The sequence below is a fragment of the Tursiops truncatus genome, chromosome 5 (genome assembly GCF_011762595.2).
Source record: "Tursiops truncatus isolate mTurTru1 chromosome 5, mTurTru1.mat.Y, whole genome shotgun sequence".
Taxonomy (NCBI): Eukaryota; Metazoa; Chordata; class Mammalia; order Artiodactyla; family Delphinidae; genus Tursiops; species Tursiops truncatus.
The window spans coordinates 14,250,368-14,272,756 of NC_047038.1; the positions used below are offsets into that span (position 1 = coordinate 14,250,368).

General features: G+C 36.1%; 1 protein-coding gene across 3 annotated transcripts in view; it reads right to left on the reverse strand.

Annotated features, from left to right (window-relative positions):
* The window catches only part of INTU (inturned planar cell polarity protein), a 70,506-nt gene that overhangs the window by 9,918 nt on the left and 38,199 nt on the right, over nt 1-22,389 (reverse strand). For 2 of the 3 annotated variants that reach the window (XM_004319868.4, XM_033856699.2), the window contains exons 6-13: nt 21,228-21,317; nt 18,830-18,907; nt 16,293-16,482; nt 12,492-12,545; nt 5,747-5,809; nt 4,695-4,916; nt 3,615-4,070; nt 2,508-2,605 (exon numbers count right to left, since the gene is read on the reverse strand). In XM_004319868.4, the coding sequence (XP_004319916.2) occupies nt 2,508-2,605; nt 3,615-4,070; nt 4,695-4,916; nt 5,747-5,809; nt 12,492-12,545; nt 16,293-16,482; nt 18,830-18,907; nt 21,228-21,317 (1,251 nt within the window). The remainder of the gene's footprint in view (nt 1-2,507; nt 2,606-3,614; nt 4,071-4,694; nt 4,917-5,746; nt 5,810-12,491; nt 12,546-16,292; nt 16,483-18,829; nt 18,908-21,227; nt 21,318-22,389) is intronic. The other variant, XM_033856700.2, reaches the window with a different exon arrangement.

Here is a 22,389-nt window from a genome sequence, read left to right on the forward strand (position 1 = left end):
GGTCATCTACAAATTTTTCTCATACTTTTCCATAGGGTGTTTGGCTCATTAATACTGGTGGCGGATATTTTTTCAATCAAGTAAAAAATAATCAAAATGAAAAAAATTATAATTATTCAAAAAGGAAAATAATTTAAAACATACATTTTAATCCTGAGGTCACCAAATTCAAGAAAAGGTATAGAACAGAAATGATTCTTAAGAAGAATCATTAATTCTTAATAGGAATCATTAATTAATAAGATTCCTATTTAGGGAAGTTTAGAATTAACATTTGTGTTAACTTCTTTAATTTTCTCTGAAAACAACCCCATGACAAAATGAGTAGGTCTAGTGCTTGAAAACCATAAATCAACTCAGTGTGTATTAACTCACTCAGTGTATAAACCAAAAGTTTAAAAATCATCAAACAAGCAATTACTCACTGGGAAGACAAATATTTTTTCAAAAAAATGTAGATTAAATCAGATTAGTTCTTCAGAAAGGTCACTCCTACAGCAGAGAATGGATTCAGGGTAGGCTGGGAGTTGGGAGCCCATTGCAATACAACCAGGTGAGAGAATAGGAGCTTGATCTAGGGTAGGATCATTAGGGGTTGAATCCATGCAGAATGGATAGGATTTGGTTACTGAATGAAATGTTTTCTGTATATGATTGTTTTCAGTATGTTATATATTTTTATTTTACAAAAACAAGTACAAATTAGGATAATATATTACACACTGGTTTATATCACACTTTTAAAATTAACTACATAGTTTGAAGATCTTTCCATGTTAATAGAATAAATATGCATCTGTAGCATCCTTTTAAATAGGAGAGCCTATGATTTACATCACATATGACTTTATGCTTAATTTAACATAATTACACATTTATGTTAAGTTATAATATAAACTTAAGTTATAAAGTTGGAAAAAGAGTTTCTTTTTACTAGAGATAAAGCCCAAATAACATACATATATATTTAAAAAATAAGATATGGAGGTAATAAAAATTCAGAGCAGTAGTTTTTGTTAAATGGAAAACTAGGGTTTGTGGAAGGTATTTCAGGCTTCCAACAAAGGTTTGATTTAGATTTCCTTGATTAAAAAACATTTTTAACTATTAAAAAATTAAACATCATATTGGAAGGCATTAAATTCCAAATTTTAACACATTATATCAATATTTCCAGTGTATTATTTTATGTAGACAAATTACCTTGATTTTGCCCTGACTTCAGGAAAACGGCTTTTCCTGACAACTCTGTGAGATATGTATTTGAACTTATTATAAAATGTTTCAACGATCAAGAAGGCGGTAGCTCTGAACTTCTTTTTTTTAATGGGAATTCTATTTGTATATGTCTACTTGTTCAAATAAAAGTGTGCAATTGAGGGAATGCCCTGGTGGTCCAGTGGTTAGGACTCTGCACTTCACTGCTGAGGGTGCGGGTTCGATCCCTGGTTAAGGAACTAAGATCCCACAAGCTGCGTGGTACGGCCAAAAAAAAAAAAAAGTGTGCAATTGACTTTTCTACACAAGTTGATACCATGCATGACATCGTAATTAAATAGCAGATGAAGCTCAGGAAGACCAGCTTGTCACCACATAACAGTGCTCTTGTTCTTGCCCAACAAGAAGTAAATATGTAACATTTCATATTTTAATAGTTAAGCTGTTAAACATGCTCCTCTCACTTAGTTCCTTTTACACCAGAATTCCCTACTTACTGTAAATTTGAGGTTTTACCTATTTTCTAAAGAGGGTGTCACAGACTCAGTTCTCTGGCCTCAGACTCTGATCAGGAGATATGCAGGGAGGAAGTTTATCAGGGAGGATGCTTGGAAACAACACCTGTGGGGGTAAGACTGAAGGACTGAGCAATGGGAGAAGTTGAACCATGCCGCAGTTGAGACAGACGTCTCAACAGATACCACTGGGAACGCTGAAGCTTGGATGGCCTTTTAGAGTTGTCCTGAATTAAAGTAGGGGCCAAGCCTTTGTACTTACTTATCTATTAGTCATTAGATGTAGGCTACTCCTAGAGAGAGGTTGTAACCTTGGTGGAGTCAGTAAACTTCCACATAGGACAAGGCCAGGGGAGGGACTCAGCCATGCATGAGCCATTAGCAGCCGTGACTCTCAAGCACTGGGAATGAGTATCTGGGGCTGAGGACTATCTGCAAAAACACAGCATCCACCAGAGTCTAAAAATAGTAAACTCTAATGTAAAAACTAGACACACAAAAGGGAGGTTACCTGTGGAAGAGACATAAGTGGGAACTTTCATATTCTGAAGTATTACTTTGTATGCTTTTTATTTCTTATGAGTATGTTTCCTATATGTATAATGAAAGATATTAAAGAAATAGCATAGCTATTACCTTTCATATGTAAGAGATATCATAATTACATTTGTTGAATAAAATCTCTATATATTATGGAATAGCAGTTTTTCATTGCAACATTTCCTCGGAGACATAGAGTTAAGTGAAAAAGAATAAAACAAGGAAGTTTCTTACTTCATTGTGTTATATATATCCAATTCTTTTTCTGAAAGGTCCTTTTTCAGGTTCCCCGAATGAAATGGATTTGGAAGAGTAGACTTCTTTTTAGTGACCTAAAAAGTATTATTAAGTAGATCTGTTTATATCTAAGAATGGAATCAAACAGGAGAAATGACGTAAAACTAAAAATCCTTCTAAGAGAACTACTTACTATTTTGCAATGTTTCTTTTAAATATTTTTGATGCCAACTTGTACTTCTTGGGTTATCCTATGCTAACAGTGACCCGAGAGCCATGTCATGGGAAGACATGACAGTTCTCCCCGTAAACCTTCTACTGGAGCCATAATGGAGCTATCACCAAATTTTGTTACAATTTATATGTATGCACACTTGTCCCCCTCTCTAGACTCTGCACTCCTCAAAGGCAAGAGCTGCGTCTTACTCATCTTTTTATCTCCTTTGTGTAGCATAGCCCTTGGCACATAGTAGATGCTCCATCAATATTTGTTAAATGGCTGAATCCTAGAGATTAATTCAGTTTCTTTTAGGAGTTGTTCAGGGCTCTTTAAGTCTATCCAAATCCTATCTTATCCTCCTCCTGTATTTCCTACCAATTTCACAGACTTGGATAATGAGTACCACCAATGTGAGTACTTCCTAAATATACCCACTTAGGGCTCCAAGAGTGCTCTATTGTTTGGAATTAGGAGATCGAATCTATCTACCTATCTATCTAATTTTTTAAAGTTTCTGATTCTTTTGTTTCTACTGAACACTTTCTAGCTATTTAATTAGATCAGCCACCAAATGCCCCACAAGTAGGATGTTTTCTGTTACCACTGTGAATAGAAAGGAAAGAGTTGAACATGGAAAGCGGGATTAAAGAGTTTCCCTACTTGTAATTACTGTCAAGTAGATGTCCTAGCTGTCAAGGGGCTAATGTTTTATTACTTGACATTTTCTTCTTTCTTTGGTCCTAAATCGTTGGTTTGCCAACAGTGACTAAAACCACTAGTACAAATGAAGAAGTATCTGCCATTAAAAATTCTCTTGCAATTATAAGTAAGGACTGGAGAGACAGCTTAGCTCCCAGAACGTACACACTTGAATGAACACACACCTTAAGCAAGGCCCCACTTTCTTCTGAACCATCAGAACCCTGAGATGCTGTAGTGTGGGGACTCAGGCCAACACCTTCTCCACCTTCACAACCACTGTCAGATCCTCCACTTCTGGATGGACTGGGCTTACGTGTCTTTAGGGAATAGTCACCAAAAAGAGCTCTTCTGCATGTTGGAGAGGTTGCTACTTTGGAAGTACCTTGTAGCCTACTGAGGATAGGTGAGGTTGTTAAATTATCTAATTTTTCATGTGATCCAGCAAGAAACCAGTCAGCACAAGACAAACAGGGGGTTGCAGAAGAGGCTAGCCGTTCATTTATGCGGGAATCTATCCCTTCCAGCTGGTGAAGAGTTGTTTTGACCTGATCCACATATATACAGTCCGGTCCAGGATTCCCAACAGCTTTGGATGCACAGCCTCCAGCTTCTAATAGTACACACAACATATAATGTCTCTATAAGAAAACAAATTAATATAGGTTTAGCTACATGAAAATATTTGTATGTAACATGCGCGTATATATTTATGAATACTAAACAGATATGGGCATGTGGCATAATCGTGTGATGATTATTGAAAAATCCTCCCTCCCCTTCTTAGTTATCCTCAATGCTTCTTGATCACCTGTGAAAACAAATCTCACATTGCCTTATCCTGATATACCATCAACTGCCACTTTTGGCACATGGAATTCCCTAAGGTAGCTTTCAAAGAGGCTCAATAATTGGTAGTCCTTTCATTTACAATCACATATTTATTCTGTTTCTGGTTCTATATTCTTTTCATGTCTCTCTCTATTTCCCAAAACAAACTAGAAGATAAAACCTCTGTTTTTATAGAAATGGGAACAAAAGATCTTAAGAACCTGCTAAAATCTTATCTTGAGTTTCATATTTCTCTATGAGTATTAAATGGATACAAAAGAGAAGAAATAAGGGCACATAACATTTTGTTTGAATACTACTATTTGACATGCTTATAATTTTAAACTATCATTTTTGTTTGTGTATTTATTTAGTCTGTAAATGGCAAAAAAAAAAACAACAAAAACCCCGAAGAAAAACTAAGGTAAACTTACCAAGCCAACAATTAGCAAAAAATACCTCCCTTCAGGTTCCTGAAAGACTTCAGTGTTTGAGTCTGCAGAAGGTTGGAGGTGATGTCGAGGAAATACTTCTCTCCATATTACCAACTGACCAATTCTTTGTTTTGCTGCTAAAGGCAGTAGGCAATAGTGGCGACAGTATACAGCAATATCAATAAGATCATCCTTAGGCAAATGACTGCATATCAAATAACCCTTGAATTTAACCACAGAGAATAAAAGTCAACTAGTGACGTAAAGCAATAATCCTATAATACAGTTCTAAGAGTTTTATAGGTATTTCTTCAGTTGGCTTAAAATATTCCAGTTTCAAATGGAATAAATGAAGACATAGTAAAAATAGATGTTTTTTTCAACTAGACATCAAGTATTTGGGATAACTTAAGTCTATAATAGGTACACTTTAGCATAAAGCAAGATCACCTCTAAGTAGCACTAGCCTGAGAATTTGGCAAAATTACCAAAGCACTGAATTCTGAAGATGAAAAGTGGAGAAGCAGGAGTCAAGGTGGGGAGAGACTTACTTTTCACTGCTTACAGTTCTGTATTGTTTGATTCTTCTTTAGATATGTTTTATATTGTGCTTAAAAATCTTTTTTAAAAATTAAAATACTTAAATTCATTTGATGTTTAACTTGCTTTACATGCAAGTCAACTACTTAATGTTAGAAAATTTACCAGAAAGATGCATAGTTACTTTCTGAAGATAAGGGAAAAAAACACATGATTGTAAAAGGAAATCAACAAAGCAGTATTGCTCTTCTCTCATATACACTTGGTTCTTTGAGTACTGTTTCTCTCTTACACGTTTGTAAATGCTTTAAAATATAATGAAACCAGAAATATTTATTGTATTTGTAAATATGTAGGTACAAGTCTTGTTTTAAGATCTAATTTTATGGTACCTACATTCACAGAAAAAGAGATAACTGTATTTTTCATGTTTGTAACAATTTGAGAAAATTTACTTTCGGTCTGTTCATATAGCAGTATGACATATATAAAAATTTCAAGCTTCAACTTACCTTGTAAAATAGAGAAGAGCCCAAAATTGTATATAGCCGTCTCATGTCATAGTAATCCTCAGACTGGGGGAAAAACCACAGTGGATTTATATATATATAAAATTATATATATATGTAAATATATGTATTTATATATTTTTTATGATTTTTAAAAATCCTAGTTAAGCTACAACAGTTAAAATGGAAATTACATTCTTAAGTAACTTATCTCTTCTTCTTTTGGTATTTATTTATTTATTATGGAAGTATAGTTGATTTACAGTGTTTCAGTTGTACAGCAAGGTGATTCAGTTACACAAACACAAACACACACACACACACACACACACACACAAACACACACCTTCTTTTTCAGATTCTTTTCCTTTATAGGTTATTACAAGATATTGAATATAGTTCCCTGAACAGCAGGTCCTGTAGTAACTGAAGTTTTCATAGTGCCTTCTTTAGAAATCAATATACTAGGCTATTGGGGTGAGACATAAGGTGCCTATATATTTATTTTTGACTGAGAACAATCTTATTTTTGATTCTTGTAAGATAATGTTGATTAGAGACATCTAAGAGTAGAACATAAGATTTGTTACCCCAAGAGGGATTGAAAGAAATCTACCAAGACAAAATACTTCTACTGGACATCACCTAAAATATCCAATACTACCATATACTATTTTTGAAAGTACAAATTGGTACAACCTATTTGGGAGCAACTGAGCAGTACGTAAAGAAAAAAAATTAAATACACATACTCTTTGAGTAATTCCTCTTTTAGAAATCTACAGAAATACTTGAATAAGAGATTCAAGATGTTTATATAAAACGTTAAGAGTAGAATTTTTAATATGCAAAAACTGGAGAGAAAGTTCAACAATGGAAAATGGTTAAGGAAATAAGGTTATGTTCACATCACAGAATATCATACATCTGTTTAAAAAAATAAGGTTGATCTATATGAGCAAGCACAAAAGGTTTTAGAATACATTGTTCAGCAAAGAATGCAAGCTGTGGAACAAAGTATTCATTATGATCTAAGTCTTGTTAAAAACAGCACCCTCAATCATATACATGTATGTATATACATATGTGTTGGTTTGTATGGCGGTATGTATGTGTATAGAGAAGGGTCTGGAAGAATATATTCCAGACTGTAAGAACAGTTGTAACTGGGGATGGAACTGGGGGAGAGGGATGAGGAGGGAGGACATTTGTTTTTAATAGTCATGCTTGCATTTATTTTTAACCAACATGCATGCATTACTTTTGTAAGTTGAAAAAAAAAAACCCCAAACACAACGAAACCTAAGGAAAACTGAAAACTGGAAAAAAATCTAAATATCCCTCAGTTGGGGAATGGATAAACACTGTGATATCATCATACAATGGAATACTATCAGCAATAAAAAGCACTGAACTACTGACATAGACAACATGAATGAATCTCAAATGCATTATGCTAAGTGAAAGAAATCAGGCCCACCGTTTTTCATTTGTTTTGACTGCCTTTTTGTCCTCATATTTAAGAACAAGGTATTAAGTTCACTGGAAGCTTTTTGAGGGTCTGGAAGCTCTGACTGGCTTCACCATAGGTAAGCTTTTAAAAACTTTTATTTTATGCATGCAGTCCAAGAGGATTTCAGGTGAGATACATTCCCTTAAGCAATCAACTGGATGTTCTTGGGTCATGGTAGTAAATGTGATTGGAGAAACAGCTGTGAATACCATTCTTTCTGTGCCCCAGAAATGTCACCCTTCTCTGGAATGCGATTAACTGGGTGTTCAGTAATATTAAAAAGGCATGAAATAGAAATTAATTAATTAAAAATTGTTTTATTTTAATTAAAATTTTGATCATGGTAAAATACACATAATATAAAATTTACCATCTTTTTTTTTTTTTTTTTGCGGTACGCGGCCCTCTCACTGTTGTGGCCTCTCCCGTTGCAGAGCACAGGCTCTGGACGCGCAGGCTCAGCGGCCATGGCTCACGGGCCCAGCCGCTCCGCAGCATGTGGGATCTTCCCAGACCGGGACACGAACCCGTGTCCCCTGCATCGGCAGGCGTACTCTCAACCACCGCACCACCAGGGAAGCCCATCTTAATCATTTTTAAGTGTACAGCCCAGTAGTGTTATGTATATTCACACTGTTGGGCAGCCAAATCTCCAGAACTCTTCCTCTTGCAAAACTGAAACACCGTATCCATTAAACAACTCTCCATCCACCCCCTCCCACCCCCCCAACCCGCCCCACCCCGCCCCACCCCGCCCCGCCGCCTTCCTGCAGCCCTTGGCATCCACTCTTTTACTTTGTCTTTATGAGTTTGACTACTTTAGGCATCTCCTGTGGGTGGAATTGTGCACTACTTTGTCTTTTTTTTTTTTAAGATTTATTTATTATTTATTTTTGGCTGCGTCGGGTCTTACTTGTGGCACACGGAATCTTTCTTGAGGTATGCGGGATCTTTCATTGCAGCGCGCGGGCTCTTCATTGTGGTGTGCGGGCTTCTCTCTAGCTGTGGCTCTTCTCTAGCTGTGGCGCACAGGCTCCAGGACACGTGGGCTCTATAGTCTGAGGCACACAGGCTCTCTAGTTGAGGCGCGTGAGCTCAGTAGTTGTGGCACGTGGGCTTAGTTGCCCCGTGGCATGTGGGATCTTAGTTCCCTGCCCAGGGATCGAACCTGTGTCTCCTGAATTGCAAGGCAGATTCTTTACCACTGGACCACCAAGGAAGTCCCTACTTTGTCTTTTCATGATGGGCTTGCTTCACCTAGTGTGGTATCTGTCCTCTGGGTTCATCCATGTTGAGGCCTATGTCAGAATTTACTTCCTTTTTGGGGCTGAGTCATGTTCCATTGCATGTATTTTCCATGGATTTGTCTATTTGTTTGTTCATTCATCTGTTGGTGGACACGGGTTGCTTTCGCCTTTTGGCTGTTGCGAATGATGCTGCTGTGAATGTGGGTGTGCAAATATCTCTTCAAGATTGTGCTTTTAATTCTTTTGAGTATATGAAATTGCTGGGTCATGTGGCAGTTCTGGTTTTGATTTTTTGGGGGGCCACCATGCTGTTTTCTATAGCATTTGCACTGTTTTGCATTCCCACCAACAGTGCATGGGGGTTCCAATTTTTCTACATCCTCGCCAATACTTCGTGTTTCTGGGGTGTTTGTTTGCTTGTTTTTAATGGTAGCCATCCCAATGGGTGTGGGCAAGCTGTTTTATGTGTATAGTTTTGGACCCTGCTTTTTCCTTAGAAAATAATCTTGAACATTTTTTCATGTCAATAGACAGTTTTCTAAACATGATTTTAATGGATGTATTATTTAACAGATTCCATAATGTGGTATTTTAATTTGTTTCCAGTAATTTTTCAGGGTATAAATAGTGTTGTGCAGATAATTCCTATGAAGAAAATTTGTGTATATCCCTGATATCTTCCTTAGATAAGGTCCTGGAGGTTGAATTCCGAGATCAGAGGATATATATATATTTTATTTTATTTATTTATTTACTGGTACGTGGGCCTCTCACTGTTGTGGCCTCTCCCGTTGCAGAGCACAGGCTCCGGATGCGCAGGCTCAGCGGCCATGGCTCATGGGCCCAGCCGCTCCGCGGCATGTGGGATCTTCCCGGACCGAGGCATGAACCCACGTCCCCTGCATCGGCGGGCGGACTCTCAACCACTGCGCCACCAGGGAAGCCCGAGGATATATATTTTTAACGTATTTTGCCAGATTGCTTTCCTGAAAGGTTGCATCAGTTTATATGCCTACTAGCAGTGTGAAAGCATCATCTATACTGAACATTATCAGACAAAATTACTTCAGTGTATGATCATAAATACAAGGTTACCAAGAATATATATCAACTGATAACAATGGTTAACTCTAAGAATCGGGCTGGTTTTGATGTATGAGTGGTCAAGCAAAATGCTAGATTTATGTTTGTTGTTTGTACTTTTCCCTAAAAATGTACTCATGTAATATTTGTATAAAAATACATATTTTAACTTCCTACTTAAAAAAAAGTCAGACCCAAAATATTATCTACCATATGATTCAACTTATATGACATTCCAGAAAAGGTAAAACCATGTGGACAGAAAACAGATCAGTGGTTGCCAGAGGCTGGGGCTAGGGAGAGGGACTGACTATAAAAGGGCACAGAAGAATGTACTGAATATAAATTATACCTTAATAATAATTTAAAACAACTAAAGAAAAGAACACAGAATTAAAATATAAGATTAAATCTTAAATCTAATTTCACAAAAAGTTTAGAATAATCCTCCTTTTTCTTTAAATTAGGGTAAAACTCACTGTGAATTATTCTGCAAATTCTGACAAATGTGTACAGCTGTGTGCCACCAAGATCAAGATATAGAACAGTTCCATCAATACCCCCTGCCAATTTTCTTGCTGAATATTATTCCATTGCATGAATATACCACAATTTGTTTTGTCTATTCACCTGTTGATGGACACCTGAGTTATTTGAATAGTCTCTGGCTATTAAAAATGAAGCTGTTTTGAACATTTGTTTACAGGTCTTTGTACTGACATAGCTTTCATTTCTCTTGGGTAATTAGATAGGAATAGAAAGGCAGAATTATATGGTAGGTGTATGTTTAGGTTATTAAGAAACTGCCAAACTGTTTTCCAAAGTAAATGTATCATTTTACATTCTCAATTTATCAACTTTTTTCTTTTATGTACTGTGTCTTGACGTTGTATGCAAGGAATCCCAATAGATCGTTTTCTAGCCATAGTTAGTTCCACTGCTCATTAAAACGATGTTCCATAAAGGCAGGAATTAGAGTTTTAATTAAATCTATTGGATATAGGTTCCTAAAAACCCAGATATTTGCATATTTTAGATCTAAACTGCTCCTAATGATTAGTATTTAGCTAATTTTTTTTCCATTAGTGAAAAAATTTATGACCTATGAAGAGTTCACCTTGCTTAAATTTCCACTATTTTTACAAACAAAATACCCTTCCATTTGCTCAGGATCTTAGCTAAGACTAGGCCATCCCTTAAGCTAATATTCTCTCCCTACATTTACCAGCAATCTGCTGAAGAATGATCCAGCCTCACTGCTTCTACTTCCTAACTTCCCGTTTACTTTTTAAAGACTTTTATTACTGAAAATTTTAGCATATACAAAAAAAGAATAGTATAATTAGTTCCTATGTGCCCATCATCACCCAGCTTAAACAGTGACCAGTACATAGCTAATCTTGTTTCATCTCTATCTCTCTCTCCTTCTTCCCTCTCCCTGGTGAATTATTTCAACATCAATCCCAGATGTTATATCGTTTCATCTGTGAATACTTTAGAATGCATCTCTAAAACAGAAGGACTTGAAAAAAATACATAACCATAATATCATTACCACATCTAGAGAATTATTCCCACCTAATATCCAGTTAACACTGTTTTCATTTCCTTGATTGTCTCACAGATGTTTTAAAAATTTTTGCTTGCTTGAATCAGGATCCAAGTAAGGTCCATATACTGAAATCGGTTGATATGTTTCTTGAGTCTCTTATGACTGATAGGTCTCTCTCAGCTTCTCCTAACCCCACACCCACCCCCTCACCTTCTTCAACAAAGTTATTTGTTGAAGAAACCGTCCTGTTGTGTCTAGTCTGAATTTTGCTAACTGCAATCCCCCTCCCCCAAATGGGGTCATTTAACATGTCCCTCTTCCCCTGTATTTCCTGTAAACTGGTAGTTAGACCTGGAGGCGTGATCAGGTATATTTCATAGGTGGTTTGTGTGCTTCCATCAGGAACCACATACTATCTGGCTGACTTTCCTTTTGTGATAACAGCTACTGATGATCATTGCTTAGATCCTTTAACTTACTGAGGGGAACTGAAAAATGATGGTATTCCAATTCTGTCATTCTTTCTTGATATGTTAGGTAGACCACTTCCATAAAGAGAAACTCCCCCCCCCATCTCTATTTGGTAACCTTGAGGTATGGTTCAGATAGGAAAGGCAGATAAATGTTTGATTCTTTCTCCTTAATTACCAGTTTTCACAATAATGAATTAGTTCCTTAGCATCCTCCAAAGTTGACCAAGAACTTTCTTTTTTTCTTTAGTACCATTATGAACTCATGGACTTAGAGATATCTGATGTGCTTCAATCCAATGCAGTTATTGTCCTTATAGATGCTCAAGAGGGAGCCTCTTCAAGGTCTCTCCTGATTACTTGAATCCTAAATTAACCCTAGTACTTTTTGAAAGCTTCCTGGATGTCTGATATAACAAGATGTTGCCAGGCTTATCTTGTACACTGTCAGCCCTAAATCTGGAATCAGTCATTTCTCATAGGAGTCTTGGTTCCCTTTAACGAGAAATATTATTTATACACCATGGCCTGGGTGATAGTGGTGCTCTAGTAGACAGAGCTAGGAAATATATCAATAGTTTTTTAAAAAGATTAAAAACCATACTGCCAGCCAATGTTACATGTGTATCCTTTCTCTCAAAGCCCGGTTCCAAATGGTAGTAATGTAATTAATCATTACGTATACATTACGTAACAAATATTTTTAACTGAACAGAAAATCTTAAGGCAAGCAAAATAGATTTTGTCCATTTCAATATAGAAACCTAATGTTATGTATTCCAAGATTATTACATACCCCCTTGGAAAATACTTAAAATAATGATTGATTCACAAAACAAGAAATCAACAATGAACCTTTCCTAAAATCCACTGCTTCTCTTACCAGTTCTGCAAAATCTGCAGCCTCCAAGTCACTCAATGCTGTGTCTAATTCCACCTATGTGAGAAAAGAAAAAGAGTAACACAAACATTTAACTCATATCACTTACTTTTTAGTAATGACCAATAAAATTGCTTAATAATTACTTGAAGAATTGAATAAATGTATCTCTCTCCTTTGTGTTATTTAAGAAATGTCCCCAAATGGAACATCTTGCTTTTAAGCTTTGCAATTACAAAAAAAAAAAAATTAATGTATTTTAACCTATAGGCATTTTTCAGTTAAATCTCAATTATTGCAAAATGGGCTTCACTCTGTGCTCAATGCAAACTAATTTATGATGTTAAAAAGCTGCTTTACAGTTCTGTTAGAAAAATTTTTAACATTTTAAAAATCTTAAGAGGAAAAACAATCAATCTGAATGTAGCCAGTCTATTATGAATTGTTTTAATTTTTCTATTTCCTATGTATTTTTCAACAGTTGGATTCTTGGAAAATCCAAGAATCTGACATTCTTCCCTGTCTCCCTCCTATGTTCTGTATAAAAAGGCTGTTCATCTTTATTCACGGATTAAATCATGAAGGCAAGCGTTCCCCTGGAATCTGGCACAGTTTAACCACCCTACAGAGTTATTAGAAAAATCTCTTACTTAGGATTTAGCTTTCGTTTCTATGGAATCTGCCTGAACTCTTTCATGTATTTGTCCCTCCCTGAAGCATTCAAAATTTAAAAACAGAATAAATTTAATCTGCAGTTTAATCTGTAATGCATATACATAAATTGGAAACTACTGACAATCGAAGCTTGTAGCATATACGGTATTTGTGAAAAATAATCCTTGTTTTGTTTTTTAAGGCCAAGGCACTTTCTGCAGGACTGTTTCACAAATGTGTCTTACTGAGACAACAAAAGCTGTGGAAACATTAGTCATGCCTTTCAATGCTTTTCATATGGTATGACTTATTACTCATTTGTGACCTACTTTTTTCTGCATCTAGCAAATACTTCATGTTCTCCTTCTTGTGGCTACAGTTTCCCTTGTGAAAGACTACAGGACAAAAAGAAAATTACCTACTTGTGATTTTCGATCTCAGAGACATTAATGTTTAACAGGTTGCTATTCCTGCTACTGAACTCTACAGGCTAATATACAAGGTTACTATAATTGCTTCTTCATATTCCTTAAGAGAAAAAGTAAAATATCTTTTCTCTTTATTATTCCAGTGTATCTTAGGAAAAATTGTTTTTTTTTAAAACCTGACAAACAAACAAACAAAATAAGGAAGTTCTCTGGGAAAGAAAACAGAAGTGTGACTTCATCATATACTAAACTCAGAACAAGTACATTTTTTTCCAAGTTAAAAACAACTATTTCCACCTAAAATTTACCAGGCACAAATTACCTTACACACACATATGTTTTTAACTAGATTTCTCAAGGCATAAAATTCCTTAATATTTTCCATTAGAATATATATAGTCAATAAACCCTACTATTTTTCACACAGTAAGAAATCTCAAAGGCAAAAGGAAAGTGTAAGAGTTCTTTGAGTTTGCTGGTAAAGCAAAAGCAAAAACTTTAAGGGTTATTATGTATTTTAAACTTTACATTCATCAGAGACTTTTAGATCACTTTATCAGAAGATATCTATCTCTTGGCAAAAATATTGTTCTTAATTCTCTTAACCAGAATACAGAATATAGAAAATGTCTAAGCTATATCCTCATTGTTTCCCGTGTATTAATTCCACCTACCCAACTAAACTGTGAGCATCCAGAGGACTTTTCTGGATTCCCAAAGCACAGCACAAATCTGAGTACCTGGCACAATGAAGGCTGATCTGCATACAGTAGTGTCCAACTCAACAAGGACAAAGACAACCAGAGCTTTGGTGAGATTAAGCAACAGGTATGGTTTAAGTCAAAAGATTAAAAAATATATACAGTAGAATTCACACAGTGATTTCTCAGACTGATATTCTTTTAGGTTGAAATAAAAGCATACAGTCCTTTTAATCAAATATATGTCAAATTAAGGGAAAAAAACGCCAATAAAAAAGAAATCTGAATACAGAAGGTAGCCTTCATACGGAATTTATAAGACCAAAATAGGCTATATTTTAAAAGTCTTAAACAAGAACTCTTAGAAGGAAAATAATATTTAATCTTAATATATCCAAAGTCTAAAGACTTTTCCCCTAAAAACATTAAGTACCTCTAATCTCACAGAAGAGACTATATATTTTGAGGGAAGAGATTTCTTTAGTGAAGAGATTCTGAGACAGGAGAAAGAACTTGGGCAAGACCAGACCGACAGGCCTCATGAGATGGCAACTCTGACTCGCGAAAAGCGGCCTTGTGTCTTTCAGAAGAAAAAGACCCCAGAATGGGCATGAGACAGACTGTGGAAACAGTGTCTTTCTATCTTAAACATAAGGTTAACTAGTTAAATTCTGTCTATTTTGAACGCTGTCTATTTTGTTTTCTTATGAAAACACTGATGGGAGTAGAATTATATATCTCATACTTTTAGTTTTATCTCATACTTTTTATTTTTTATATGATTTAGGAAAATGATAATCATTGGCCTGAGATACAAAATGCAACAGGGGGCAGTTGACAAAGGCAAGGACAAAAAAAGAATACAAGAAGGTAAAGTTTCCTTTAAATATGCTTTAACCCCTCAACTCCCTCCAAATAATCATTATATAATAGTACTCTCACAGCTATAATTACAACTACAAAGTGCCAGGCATGGTTCTAAGCATTTTATGTGTGATAACTCATAACTTATTTATGAAGTAGGTAGTATTGTTGTTCCCATTTTACAGATGAGGAAACTGAGCAAAGGGACTGCTATATCTGTTTAAATTATTATTAAACTTCAAAAGGCATTTGTTTGATCATATATTGTAGAATTCCATGAAGAGCAGAATCTTGAATTGGGATATTACAACAACATAACCTGGGTTTCTTCATGGGCAGGGAACTGCTATGGCATAGTGCCTCATTAATACTATTACACATGCTGTGGCTAAATACATTATTGTTGATGAAAATGTCTGAAATGAGCTTTTCAATCATTCAACAGTAAAGTTATTTTGGATGTACAGAAATGACTGAAGTCACATTGATAATGCTTAACCACCATGAATCTTACCTTTAGTGATCTATCTCTGGCACAGGGCAAAAGCTAATTACAACTGTTCATGTAAACAAAGATTTTGCTATTATTAATTTGTTAGCCAGTCATTTCATCTACCTAACTCGATGAGCCTGCATTATAAAATCTAAATCACAAAATTCAAAAGTAAGACACACCATATAATTACGATTTCTGAAAAGTATTCCAAGTTTGAACAAAGCTTAAATGTTAAAGTAAGATGAGATAGCTAATTTCTATTTAGAAAGAAAAACTTCACTGCACTGAACCTCCTACTTATCAACCAATTGCCCCTTTAACTCTTACCCATAACCCTGAAAATAACAAAAAGCCTAAGAGAAAAAAAAGAGAGAGAAGATAAAGAATATAAGGCGGGCTTCCCTGGTGGCACGGTGGTTGAGAGTCCGCCTGCCGATGCAGGGGACACGGGTTTGTGCCCCGGTCCAGGAGGATCCCACATGCCACGGAGCGGCTGGGCCTGTGAGCCATGGCCACTGGGCCTGCGTGTCCGGAGCCTGTGCTCCACAATGGGAGAGGCCACAGCAGTGAGAGGCCCGCGTACCGCAAAAAAAAAAGAAAAAAAAAAAAAATATATATAAGGCAACTGGCTCTGATTCTTATTTATGACACCTAAGATTACCTTAATGTCCTGTGGAAGTGTGAGCCACCGAACTCCAGGGAGATTGTCTAAAAGTACTGCACTGGAAGCATCATATTGTTGTGTACTGGGACTGGCACTGGAATGTAGTTTAGCAGGCTGAAGTGCTCTTTGAAAGAACAAGCTGAAAAAATGATCCAAACGAGGAACATTCTCAACCTGGCAAAAGGCACTGAAAAAACAAGAGCTGTAAAGTTAGAACAACACACAGAAATGGTAGTCATTGCTTGTACGCTCCTAAGGGGACTGGATCTTTCCTAACTACATAGGTTCTCTTCCTTACTTCTCCTCCCTTAATAAGAATTACTGCTATGTTACTGATGGAGTGTGTTAAGAAATTCACCCTGTCAATATTTTTTACCCTAAAGCCTATTCTCAAATACATAGGGCAGATGGTACTACGGGAAAACCAAAGGGCTAACACAAGTGGTATATCTATAACAGAATGGGCTGAAGTTCCCTTTTTGCAAAAAGTGTAACTCGCTTTTACCTCTATCTCTCAACCATTTATATCTTTAATTTGATCATAACACTAAACTTTATTAATGTATAATCAGTTTTCTGTGGCTCACAGGGAACTAACCAGCTCACAACTTGAAAAAGATAATTTAAGTTTTTGGACATTTTAGTCTTTTCATAATTTTTCACAATGGCCTTTAATATCTTTCATAATCTGAAAAAAACCTTGTGGTTAAAAAAAATGTTGTACAATATCTTGGATCCATACTGCTTCTTGGTGTTAAGAACTCAGTGGATCTTCACATTTACTATCTTAGTTTGCCTTTCAAATTCCCACCTAGGCAAGAAGAAACTACTTAAATTTGCTGTCAACTTGGAGCTACTTCCAAATCAATGGAAGCTAAATTTCAAAATGAAATTCAGAGAAATTAAGAGTCCCTCTGCCCCCAACCTACTCCATTGGAATTTGCAGAACAACTCCAATTGCTTTATCTTCATATACAGAATTGATTACAGGAATTTAATCTTTGATTATCTCTAGTTTTATGAAAATAGAAAGCTTCAATTAGGGCAAAACATAGTAAGGTTTGCTCATCTATTATAAATTTAAGGAGGTAGTTTATAACCACCTTAAGAGTTTATACTCTTCATTGGTTAAAATTTTTCTTATTAGTAAAAGGTAAAAGCACTGTATATGGCTGCCCAGTCTTTTGTAGTTCACACATTTGGAAAATGCTAATAAGTAATTGGGTTTGAGAGGGATGTGTCTATATTGTCCTGGAGGAAAATACTGCAAATTAGACACTTTTCCCAGATGGCATCATCATAAAAAATTCCTTTAGGCGGCTTTGAGAACAGTGACAATAAAGATCTACTCTAGATAAACAGAGATCTGATACTACTATGGTTTGGAAAAAATGTATAAACTGTCTTTGAATCTTTATATTGATATACTCTTAAAGCTTTGAAAGCAAAGGCATCATTTTAGCCCTCTGAAGTACTGGGACTTACAAACATCGATTTTCCATCCATAATTTTACATGTTCAAATATTAAACGGTTACCCCAAATTTCCTCTTTCAGATCAAGAAAGATACATCACATACTGCAAGGTTATAAAAGCAGGAAGCAGGGCTTCCCTGGTGTTGCAGTGGTTAAGAATCTGCCTGCCAATGCAGGGGACACGGGTTCAAACCCTGGTCCGGGAAGATCCCACATGCTGTGGAGCAACTAAGCCCATGAGCCACAACTACTGAGCCTGCGCTCTAGAGCCCGCAAGCCACAACTACTGAGCCCGTGAGCCACAGCTACTGAAGCCGGTGCGCCTAGAGCCCATGCTCTGCAACAAACAGAAGCCACCACAGTGAGAAGCTCGCGCACCGCAATGAAGAGGAGCCCCCGCTCGCCGCAACTAGAGAAAGCCCACGTGCAGCAACGTAGACCCAAGGCAGCCAAAAATAAAAATAAAATAATTTATATTAAAAAATTTATAAAAACAAAGCAAGCAGAAAAATATGCATATGAGCCCACATGTGTAAAAAAAGAGAGTATGTATATTCATATTATATAGAAAATATATGGAAGAATATACATGAAACTAAATAGACAATTACCTTCTCTACCATGTCTTTATTTTAATAGCACATTCATTTTTTTTGCTAAAAATTTTTTTAAGGAAAAAGTATCACATTTTAGGATAGTGAATTTGACAATGCTATAATCAGAGGAAAACACAGAAAACTTCTTACTCTTTTCTGTATCTGTTCTGAAGAAATGCTCTTACATTTGCCCCTACAAAAATACATCAAATCAGAATATAATTGTGGTTACATCACTATTTCACAAAAGTAACATATGAGACCAAAAAAGAAAAAGCAATGGAGCCAATGAAAAACTGCCTGGAGCTGTAAAATAAAAGCCAGTCATGAAGGATGAGAAAATAATAATAATAAGAAAAAACCCAAACAACTAACTGGACAACCAAGGAACACTATTAAGTGCCAAAAAGTGATTTTGAATCATATACTTAAAACTTGAGGTTCAATTCAAGGAAGTACTTACCTATCTAAAGAACCATACATAAATTTTAAGGTTTGGGCAACATCTTCAATCATATTCCTTAGCTGAGGAAGAGGAACTCTAAAAAGAAGCAAAAATACATCTGTTCATTTATAACATAATCAATTGATTCATAATATAAAAGAAGCAGATCATCTTTACATTTTATATGTAAAGAATATGAAAAGCATGTGTGTTAACTTTGAGTATAGCTGTGTATAATGGTTGTTTCCTGCATTAGCAATTAAAGCGTTTGATGTCTAGATCTGGGGTTCTAACATGGGTCAAGGAGGCCAGATCTCAACTTAACCTCTAATTCTTGTGACAAAAAGACACCCCTAAATGAAAGAGAAAGGAAAGAAAGTAGGAGAAAGGAAAGAAATGAACTTAACATTTTCTCATTGAAGACTTGTAAGAATTTTACAAAGCAGGTCTTTTATTCCCATTATACCAGTGGGTATAACTGAGGTTTAAGAAGTTAAGCAACTTCTACAGGCACACCCAGGGAATAGAACCTGCTGGTGGGCATTCATTTCCTTAGCTCCAAGGTTACTCTCTCCACTACCTCACACTGTCTTCCTGGTTAGGTCCCCGCTATTGACTGCAGCTGTCACAGGAAGATGACCTCCCCCCGTGAAAACACATGTTCCTGGAGTATCTGCTCCACCGTATCCTGGATGGGGCAACACTTTTCTCATCCTGCTTGTAAAAGGCACAGTGGTGAAGAAAGAAAGGACAGACTGTGGCATTAAGACAGACAAGGGAAAAACAATCCCAGGGCTGCCAGAATTCAATTACAAACGATCTGTACGATGCTGGAGATACAGAGACATATAAATTGACACTGAGGAGGTGCCTGTGCATGACCTCTCAATACTCTGTTTCCCAGTCTAAACAAAGGAGAATAATAATAACTACCTTTCACAGTCATGTGAAACAAGATGCAATAAGGAAAAGAGTTTGGTATGGGGTGGTGGCTATGAGCAGTAAGAGAACTGGGTAAAGAGGTGGCTAGGGTTACTTCTGACCTGAAGCTCAGGATAGGGAAGGAGGAGGACCTTCGAATTCATTCCAACTTAACAAGCCAAGTTCTCTAGGATAGGGATGACATAAGTATTTAGGGAAGATCCTGCCTCCCCACTCCCACCCTGGGAAGCAAAGGTTGAGAAATCGGCTAGAGCATCCCCTAAACAGCACAACCTGGATCCAGAGCTCAGCAGTGACAGTCCTTTTTTGGCTTCAGGGTAAAACCTCTCCTGGAAACTGCCTCTGTCTGCCTAACTAATCTGGCTGGTGGCATCAGAAAGTGGGGAAGCAGCCTCTGCTCAGTTCCTTAGCTGGGCCTTCCTCTCTGCTGTCTAACTGCCCACGCTACCTTATCTCACCATTGTATTATATGTGTCTTGTCTTTTGCGTTTTGGGCTACTATGAAAGTCCAAAGGCAGATGTTTCACCCTGCCACCACACCCTAAGTTATCTTATTCTGGATGTTCTCCGATTCTTGTTCTTTCAAAACAACTCAGTTTTTCACGATCCAACCTGTTGGCATAGGGCAGTCTCCGAGCAGGGTTTTTAGACAGAAAAATGCACATTAGCTGGTAAAAGAGAGCCATCATTTAACATATATAATGGCACCACTGTCCCCTCATGTTAAAAGTTTTGAATCCCACATTTATGATAGATCATATCTCTTTCTGTCCAAAATTAAAGACCACTTTAAAACATAATAATTTTGATATTTTTCACTGCAGCCTCCTTTGGAATTCCTCTTTGTGGTGTTAAAACAAGTCCACAATTGTTTGATACTCTTCCCCTTGAGTGTGGGCTGGATTTAGTAACTCACTTCTACCAAATGTATAAATGGTCAGCCCTGCTCTTACCTCCAACTATTAAAATAAGACATTTTTCAAAATACTTGCAAAAAAGTTAAGAAGGAGACCATGATAATCTAAGACATACCATTAGAGAAGTCACTTTAAAGATAAATATTCATTATTTGGTCAAAGGTGCTCAATGTCGAGGCAAAACACCTTTCTGCTGACCCTTAATTCTCTAAAATCACCAACAGTAAAAAACTGTAAACATGCAAAATCCAAACCACGATACTGTCAAAAGTTTGAGCAGAGGACAAGCTCATCTCTCAGCCACCTCTGTACTGGCCATATCTCAGAGGAAAGTGTATTGACAGCCCTTACTAATTGGTCTAGCTGGGCCTTCCCGGTACCTTTCTGTACTATTCATACCAAATGAACACAGGTAGTCATTATACTAGTGCAGCAAACCTTTAAATCGTAAAACTTCTTGAATTTACCTTTGACAAAAATGTCATCATTTTAATGAAACAGACTTTGTTAGCAGTATTTTAGAAATGATTTTAAGGTAAACAAAAATCTCAACTTACTCCTCAGCAGGCAGGCCAATTAACAACAGCTTGTCAGATTCTTTCCAATAAGCTACATGAATTTGTTTCCCATTTAAAAGAAGGGATGAGCTAAGAAGAAATAGAGTCAAAATGAAATTAGAACATCTTTAAATGTCATAAAATTATAAACAGTCATTCATAAAAGATTACATATGGTATGATTTAAGAAATGCACGCTTAATCAGCAAATTTCTTGGCATATACCTGCCACACAGAAAACGCAAGGAATTGTACAACAAAAACATATTCTGAAATATAAAAACCCACAAAAAACTCTAGGTCAAACAAAAGTAAACCCATTACAGCAAAAATATGTTGAAATTCTTTTCCTAACATTAACTGACTATATGCAATTTTATTTTTCAAAAGAAAGCTTCCATCCCAGTGTTTTAATTTAACAAATCTTTTCTGATTGTCTATTTATGAACATGATTTACTAAAAGAGATTACAAAGAAACAAAGATGTGGTCCCAGCTCAAAAGATGATCATTCAGTATGGTACACAGATACGTAAACAAGTAACCAAAATATAAGTCAGATTTAAACATATTCTCAAGGAAATGTTTGGAGTGATGGCTATATTCATGATGGTGATAGTTTCAGGGTCTATACCATGTCAATAACGATCAAATTATACATTTTACATAGTGCAATTTACTGTACTTCAATGAAGTTGGAAAACAAATTAAATGTTTTCTAAAAGAGAGATACAACAATAAACTGTGGAAATACAGAGAACATGATTCCTTCTTATAGTGTGGGTAGGTGGTGGGAAGAAGATAAAATAAAAATATAATGTAAAATAACATTTATTGATTTGGGAAAATGTTAAATGATATACTGCCACACAAAAAAAGTTACAATACAGTAGGTAGAATATGATTCCATTTGTATAAAATAGATGGAAAAAATTAAGTGAAAGGTTATCATTTAATTTAGCAATATTTACTGAGCACTTACTACATGCCTGGGCCCTGGAGTTACAGAAATGAACAAGATCAGCCAAGTCCTTTGCCTCGTGGAATCTGTGGTGGTTATCTTTGAGTGGTAGACTTTGGGATCATTTTAATTTTTTCCATTTGTTTTTATATTTTCCATGTTTTCTTAACTGATCAGATACTTCTTTTTAAAACTACTTTAA